General features: G+C 42.5%; 1 protein-coding gene across 3 annotated transcripts; it reads right to left on the bottom strand.

Moving 5' to 3' along the window:
- Positions 1 to 659: 659 nt before the first annotated feature.
- On the bottom strand, positions 660 to 7,764 carry LOC147881341 (rho GDP-dissociation inhibitor 1-like). Of its 3 annotated transcripts, none has more exons than XM_087369661.1 (5): positions 7,392 to 7,764; positions 1,641 to 1,680; positions 1,295 to 1,513; positions 917 to 1,041; positions 660 to 836 (listed from the first exon to the last, which is right to left on the bottom strand). In XM_087369661.1, the coding sequence occupies exons 1-5, from the start codon at positions 7,587 to 7,589 to the stop codon at positions 768 to 770; spliced, it is 651 nt and encodes a 216-aa protein (XP_087225787.1). In that variant the 5' UTR covers positions 7,590 to 7,764; the 3' UTR covers positions 660 to 767. The 3 variants fall into 3 exon arrangements, with proteins under 3 accessions (XP_087225787.1, XP_087225788.1, XP_087225786.1); XM_087369662.1 differs by having other exon boundaries at positions 917 to 1,007; positions 1,614 to 1,680; XM_087369660.1 differs by having other exon boundaries at positions 1,614 to 1,680.
- Between the last annotated feature and the right edge of the window lie 309 nt (positions 7,765 to 8,073).

The raw sequence follows: 8,073 nt of genomic DNA on the forward strand, positions 1-8,073 counted from the left end.
TTTAGCTGTTAAATTGATTTTAATATATCAATCATGAAGGTTTTATTCAAATAGTGTAAGAACTCATGGTAAAAGCATATCTCTGCTTTTTAAATGCAAAAAGGCAAAAGGCATTCAATTCCTTGATATTCTGAACTTACTTTTTTCATTTTAATTAAAAATCATTTATAAATCTCATAATTCATTCCACCTTTTCCCTTAGGCGACCTACCAGTTGACCATTGGGCTTTCAAAATTCGTTTGAGTAAATTACTGCGCACTTGGTAAGATAGAAAACCATGCTTGAATGGGCTGTTATGATTATGATGTCCGTGCTTGAATGGGCTGTTATGATTATGATGTCTAACATTAACATTCCTGTTTAATCTGGAGGCTTGGCTAGGCCGAAAAGCACATTTATTCCACAATTTGAAAAAGGTTTCTACAATCTCAAACAATTGACACACGATATGAGAGGAAAAGGCCAAATAGATTGCGGTAAAACCTCCAATTACAAATTTCCTCTAGTTTCCATCATCATCAGATCAAGTAGATAGTAAAACTCGACTAGATTACTTGCCTTATCACGAGCACACGGCAGTGTAAGGTCATCGCTGTCTTTGCCTCCAAATTCTATTCACTGGCTTGTTTTCAGAGTCCGATTGAATCAGGAGAATGAATTTATTGGGATGACTTCAAGAAAGATTGGTTTGTATACAGTCTAGCATTTTAAGAGTGATGCCAGGTGTATAGATACTGGGTTGTTCTGAGGCTCCCCACACTATAAATTACCAGTCCTTCCGAATCTCAAATAAGTAGTCCGCCTCCAAAAAACATCGACCATCATCATCTACAAACTGCAAGCACGCAGTAGTTAAATATATATATTGAAAACCAAACAGGACAGGTATTTTCAGAATGTGAAGGTCACACAAACCTTAGTTTTAGCTGAGTATACTCCCCGGGCCACCACTCCAGAAGGAGTCGTTTCATCATCCAGAATGTGCACGTAAAGTTCTTTTCGAGGACTAAAAGTCCCCAACATCACACGGGTTTGGTCAACTGGAAAATAGGATGACTCAGATGAACGAAGAAGAATAAACTTTCATAAAATAGGATGACTTAGATGAACGAAGAAGAATAAACTTTCATAATTCATGAATACAATAGCTCATGCAAAACTGTGAAATCTGAGCAGTTCATGAAAGACTTCAAAGATGAAGAATATTCAACCTAGGACGATGTAAAAATAATTGGTCTTCATTGATCCAACAGTTGCACTTCCATCATGTTTGTTCATAACTCTCAATCTCACCTTGAATACCACCTTTCCAGACTGTATTCATGTATGTGAGACCTGAAACAATATTGTGCCGCACTAAAAATGCGAACTTCAGGTTGTAGCTGCTGCCCTCCTTCAACGAAAAGGTAACTTTCCCTTCTGTGGAGGGCAGAGGTAGAGCAATGTTCAAGTCCGCCCTACCCTTGGCAAGGATGCTCAAGCTAACCACCTCCACTTCTGGATCCAACCTCTCTGAAATGGTGGCAAACACGTGAATGCTGACCCATACTTAAGCTAGTTAGCTCATTAAAACGTTGAATGTTGAGGATGATCAACAGGTCTCTTTAAATACCTTCATTCTGATCAAGATGGACACTACCTAGGAGCTGCTCCTTCCACCTCTGCAGACTCTCATCCTCCTATGAGAAGACAAAAATAGAAGCATTCGTTATATCAGGGTTGCAGAGTTACCGTTCCAGAATCATGATGTGTTAAATTATAAGAACAGACCACTCCCACGGCACACCAGCATACCAGACAAAAGGCCATGAAACCCAAAAAATACCATCTACTATCCAGGATAGCTTTATATAAATATTGAAGGCATGCCATCCAAATTATTAGACTTGCAAGGTGTGAAAGATGTTCGAAGCATGGTCCACAATGCGGAAGGATCACAAAAAAATAAAGCGTAGCTAAGTATCAATAATTTCCAGACTTTTCCCCGGCCCACAGACATCTGTCTAGAGGGCTGCCAAACAACCAGCAGTAAAGAAGCATATCTACATTAGCAGGCGTCTACTTATAGGCAGTAAAAAGGTCAGCATTTATAGGCAGCATGCTGGTCAGCTTTCTCCTAGATCTCATCAGCCAGATCTCATGACGCACTCAGTCTGCCAGGTCTTGCAATCAGAGAAATCCAAAGAGACACCCGTCCAGTCCAGGAGGGGAGCAGCCTAGAAAATTGCACCCACTGCCTTTTTATCTCCATCCATGTTACAAATGAGTGATGATTACAAATGGGAACACATATGCATGTGAAAGAGAACTTTATAGCTTACAAGCCACCCTAATCCAACATTGATGCAAGTGAACAAAATTGTATTATGCCTACCCCATGGATACATTTGTTGATGGTTTGTAGCATTCCCACCAGATCAGGTGGATAGTAGTCCAAGAACCATGTCGAAGGCTGGCCGATTAGCTGAGGAAGTAGAGCAGATACATGCCCAACTTGCTAGGGACCTGAGACTGAGGATAGATGTGCCCCCTGTCCTCATCTATGCTTTGAAAAAGTGAAGCATTACTAACATGGTCCCAAATTTAAAGTCCTATTTGATTATGGAAGTATCAAAAGGATTTGTAACCAACCAAATCTTAAGAGAAGAAAAGCTTGATGGGCTGCAGGACATTGATTTCCGGCTGAGGTAATCAAAAGCGAAACATGGCATGTTAAAGGATTCCCTTAGCCAATTGAACAAATTAATACAGTTTTACTCAATTCCAAAATGACTTCTAAAATTCTTATTTTGAAATTGAGTCTACTTTATTCCATGGAAATCATTCCTATTTTTCTCATTTATTTATTATTTGTGTACATGCTTATTGATCACACTAAGCCAATGCGTTGGAGTTCTCAATCGCAAAAAATCTCTTTACATGGTTTTTACCATGAGGTTACACCATCCAGCAATGGTGGCGGCATCAGGACGGTAGCCACAATTGATGCGTTCTACAATGCTCATCACAATAGGTGAAGGGATGTTGGGAAGCTAGTATATGATGTGAAATTCACATTGAGTGGGATTATTTCAGCCCGTAGGGCTTGTTCAATTTTACTCCACCTTATATTAGATTATCAACATGTTGTACGAGAATGTGATGCTTTGCATATCCACAGGGTTTACATATCTACAAGGTGCTTTACACACTTTGGTTAGTTTTTGATACCGCCTTGGAGGTGAGCCTTCGGTGTGTTAGGCCATGATGCTTGGTTAATGTGACCACAATGAGATTACTTGGCATTTTCCCATAAGGTAAACGTAATCTTTGGGACAACTTATCTTTTTAGTGTTATCTGAGATTCTAAAGAAAATCCTTGATCACATGTCTTTTTTAGGCCCAATGTCTAATTAATTGTGTGCATGGGTAGAGAGAACATGGAGCACAGATTTTAAAGAAAGAATATTTTTTGAATAGGAGCCTGCTCACCTACCCATGGCACACACATGATCTTTCAGATGCAGTATAGCTGTTCGTAGCACATCCTGTACCTTTTTGCATGCACTTTGTGCTCCACTTAAACTTAATGTGTTGGGCGGTGTTGCAAGTCCTGTATTTTGGGGAGGAAATAGGCCAATGAGCATTTCAGCTGCATTCTTTACTCTAATTAGGGCATTTAAAACTCATTAACTTTTATGTATCATGAGATGGTTCTAAAATACAACTACCGGTTCATGTGTTTTTCAAATGGGGCTAGTTGAACCTTGTCTCCAACTTAAAGACCATCTCATCCAAGGTCTCCTAGCTCGAAGGCCAAAAGAAGGCTAAGGGGCTCAGCCATCTCCACCTCCCTAGCATGATTATATAAGAAGTGCACCTTCATTTTCCTCAATTACAAGTTCATGAAAATGAATCAAGAGAATCAAGAGGAGGCCCAAGCATCCTTGGGGGAGCCTAGGTATGGGAACCTTGTCCACTTGCACCGTAAGAGAATCAAGAGGAGGGCACAAGCATCCTTTGGGGGAGCCTAGCCTAGAGCAAAAAGACATTCAAACTAACATTCTTTTTTATAAGATACCAGGCCCTACAAACGAACAACCCTAACGATTATAAAATAACTCATCTGATGCGGAGTCCAGCCCATGCACTAGCTCCCAACATCCTATCGCTAGTACACTGTATAAAGTGTCAACCATGGCTACCCTCTCGAAAGGTGCCACTACCATAGTAGGATTGTGTAGTCTCATGGTCTATAAACATGGAAAAGAATGAACTCATGGTGTATGAACCATGGCAAGTAAGAACTCATGATGTATAAACCATTAAAAGTGATATCATTTAAGCATTTTTGGGATTTTGTATCTTGGGACCCGTAGTTTTCCGTTTGGTGGGGGAAAAGGCCTTTGTTTTGTTGAGATATATTTTTTGAGACTTTTAATTAACAAAGATAATAGCATTGTCTCTAAACCCCATGGCTCTAAGCCTTGATGTGCTCGTTCATTTTTCAGGTTAGTTGTTGGGACTACAGATTTGTCCACAGTGCTTTGACAAATAGCTTTGGCCCAAAGTCAAAGTGCAAAGCTTTATCTACGTGATGAGAAATTGGTAAAGAATTTCCTATAGCATTTAAGATTTTGCACCTCCAATTTCTCGCTTATAAGAAACATTATAAAGTATAGTTGGACCTTCCTGGGAACCAAACAACCTTTATTAGCAAGAACACAAATTGAGTTGTGGAGGAAACTGTTGTTAAAAGTCAGCGCACACTTGCTTAACTTAAAATGGGGAAGGCAACGCCCATCACAAAACATACTGTGACATCCCAAAGGAAATTGAAGGTAATTGGTGGCTGGCTATCACATCACCACATGTGGCAGACAGGGCTTGTGGATACTCCCATTGACAAAACCTGGCAGATTACTTAGATGGCATATATAATACCTTGTGGGTGCTAGGACATTCAATCCCTAACCCTGTTTAGGGGACTGGAGGCTGGCAACCAGAGGATTGGAAACCCAATATATGACCCAGCTCATATGGCAGACATATGGCACATTTTCATTTTATCAGGGCTGGGGTATCCAGTGGATGGGGCAAACCAATGGTGGTCAAAGGTACCAGTCCACAAGTCAACACCTTGCAGCCTGTAGGTGCATTGATTGCCATTATAGCAGTGATGCACCATGGCGGAATCTTGATGTTGGTATGTTGTTGAAGGCTGATGTCCATGTTGCTGTAGCAGGTTGCCAGCAGTTTGCTTACTGGCTGGTGCGCAGCTAATAGATCCTTGTATATGGCCCATATGCCAGGGCAGCCATATCTCTTATGGCAGTGGGTGCATTGGAAAGGGAGCGACACTGGATCTCCTCTCATGATTGGCTAGACGATGGGGTGTGTTTCAGAGGCAGTGGCCTCCACTTCCTATGGGTCTGGACCCTATGGCCAAAATACCTTGAAATTTGTTGAAAGAGAAGGAAATAGTGGCTACCTGTCACCCTACCAATATGCAGCACGTTTACCACCAAGACAAATGTGGTTAATTATATGGATCGCTCATGAGTGCTAGGACCTTTCATCCCATCGATAGGGTGGCTAGGTCCCCAGTACTCACACAAGGCACACAATCCCTTCATACAGCAGTCAAATCTATCAATTCAAAGTATGTCCCAAGGCTGCATTCACAAGTGAGCAGGAACTCAATTTCCAGTAACATATTTGAAATTCCTCAAACAACCTAACAAGAAAAGGGGGATGCAGCAACTCAATAATGCTCTTCAAGCATCATGGAAACAAAAAACTGTAGAACAATGTAGATTGTGAGCATTTTTGAGTGGCTACATTATAGACATCTCTATTAGCACGTTCACTGGAAGGTCAAAAATCACTGCAAACAGGCAGGCAGACTTTTGGGATAATTCTGTACTCTTTGTACGTAAAGTAGGCAACCTCCATATTCAGAGCATTCCGGGCTGCATTCATAGCTGAGCATGAACTCAATTTGCTGTGAAATATTTGGAATTACAAGCAAACAAGAAACAGGGAATGCACAATGCTTTTCAAGCATTGTGGAGACAAAAAGCAATGTAGAACAATGTCTAAAAAATGGAAGATTAGAAATTAATGTACATTGTGGGCTACACGATAGACATCCTTAGAAGCACATTCATTGGAAGGCCAAGAATCAATGCAAACAGGCATTCTTCAATATTAAAACCAGGTAAAAGCTTGTGCAAGCGCTGGGTCATAAACGGATGACGCTGCTCCCTTCTTCTCTGCCTTCCCTCTGTTCCTGCTTCTATGATATAGTGAGTTTCAAGCAATACACAGCCCGCTTGCTTTCCTGCCTCATGCTTCTTGCATTCCGTGCAGTCCACATGTGGGTAGCTCCAGCTTGGATTAAGACATGTACAGCTGCTGCATTGTCTAATTCCACAAGCTGAAACCTCTAATGGGCGCCAGGGCATGTGCTGCATGGAGATCTTCCACTGCCCCACCCGCCCCAAACAACCCCCCACCCCCCGGGAGACCTTTCCAGCTTCCAGCCTGGAGATTCCATAGCACTCATGCCCTGCCTCAACAAGACTCGTCAGTTCTCTCAGGTAAGCTGCATCTTCTTTCTTCTTCTTGTATATTCACGCCCTTCCTTTCCCCCTTGTCTCCCTGTTCTTTTCATATGTAAATCCAACTTTGAATGCTGCGAGGCCTGTCATTTCCTCATTTATCTTGCAGATCGCTTATTCAAGCCCTTCGTTACTGGAGGATGTGCTTGCAACAGTTTGCTTCAGTCTGTATGGCCCGCAGCTCCTCTTAATCGTAGGGGGACAGTGGGAAGAACAAGAAATGTTGGAAACAACAGAACATAGGAAGACGATCGCAATATACCACCTACTAAAAATTTCAGGACCATACCAACGAAGTACCTTGGACCGCGGTGCAAAAAGTCACAGAAGCCAGGCTAACAAAGCTCGAATGAGCTAGCCTAAGCCACATTGACAACCTCAGAAATAACAACAAAAATTTGTGACTTACACGTAGGATCAACAGCCCTTGAAGTACACGTTAACGACATATCCAGTCTCTCGACTATTCAAAAATAGCATTAGAACAAGCAGCTTATCGAGCTGCTATCACGCTTTTAACCCACCGTCGTGACTCGTCCAAAACAGTGCTGGTACCATTATCTGCGGCACTTGTTAGACACATGTAGCTCCACATAAATGAAAGAAAACAGCAAATTTCAAAACATCTCATTAGATCCTCGCGAGTCGCGATCCTGATAGGAGCCAGTACGATAAGTCTGCGATCCACGAATACGAACAAGACACGCAACAAGAGACAATGCATCGGAAGGTTCGACTACCCAATCTGAACACATTCATCGAGAAGCAGTCGTAGCGCCGGAACATACCTTGTCTAGTTCCAGCTGCTTCTTCAGCGGAATGAGCGGGCTAGGGACAAACGGCTGCTGGGCGACTGGAGGGTCGAGCTCGTCGCCATCGGAGTCGCCGACAGAGATATTGCTGACTTGTTTACGGAGCAAAGAGGAACCAGAAGGAGAAAGGAAAGCGTCGGCAGGGTCGTGGGGAGTGTGGGAGGAGTCGTCCATTGATACGATGAAGAAGGTGGGTGGTGAAAGATCAAAGAGAGGAAGAAGGAGAGGGAAGATGGTGAGGAGAAATGAGAGGAAGATCGATGAGGTGAGGTTGGGAAGCCATAGCCATAGCCAGAAGCTTGAGAAGCTCTCTCAGAGGTGCAGTTCGGACGCCATAGCCAGAAAGCTTCAGTAGCTCTCACAGAGTACTTGTATAGTTCACAGTGCCACAGTCGTGATTAAAGCCCCTTAATCCACCCCCCTTAATCTCCTACCTAGTAGAATAACCTTTCGTCAGCTTCTTCATTAAACCCCATTACTCCCCCAGGACATTCCCTGCTATTTCTGGGAATTCTGCAATTTTACATCATCGAAACATGTTGAACGTTGTCTTCCGGAACGTGGGAACGCCCTCTTAGTATCATAACCACCCACCCAATTAAAGCTTGCATTTGTTCACACGCACCCTAGATATTCGGGTGTGCCAAAAATGGCACCC

Source organism: Dipteris shenzhenensis, chromosome 31, assembly GCF_047967505.1.
Source record: "Dipteris shenzhenensis isolate YYH24624 ecotype China chromosome 31, Dip_SZ_1.0, whole genome shotgun sequence".
Taxonomy (NCBI): domain Eukaryota; kingdom Viridiplantae; phylum Streptophyta; class Polypodiopsida; order Gleicheniales; family Dipteridaceae; genus Dipteris; species Dipteris shenzhenensis.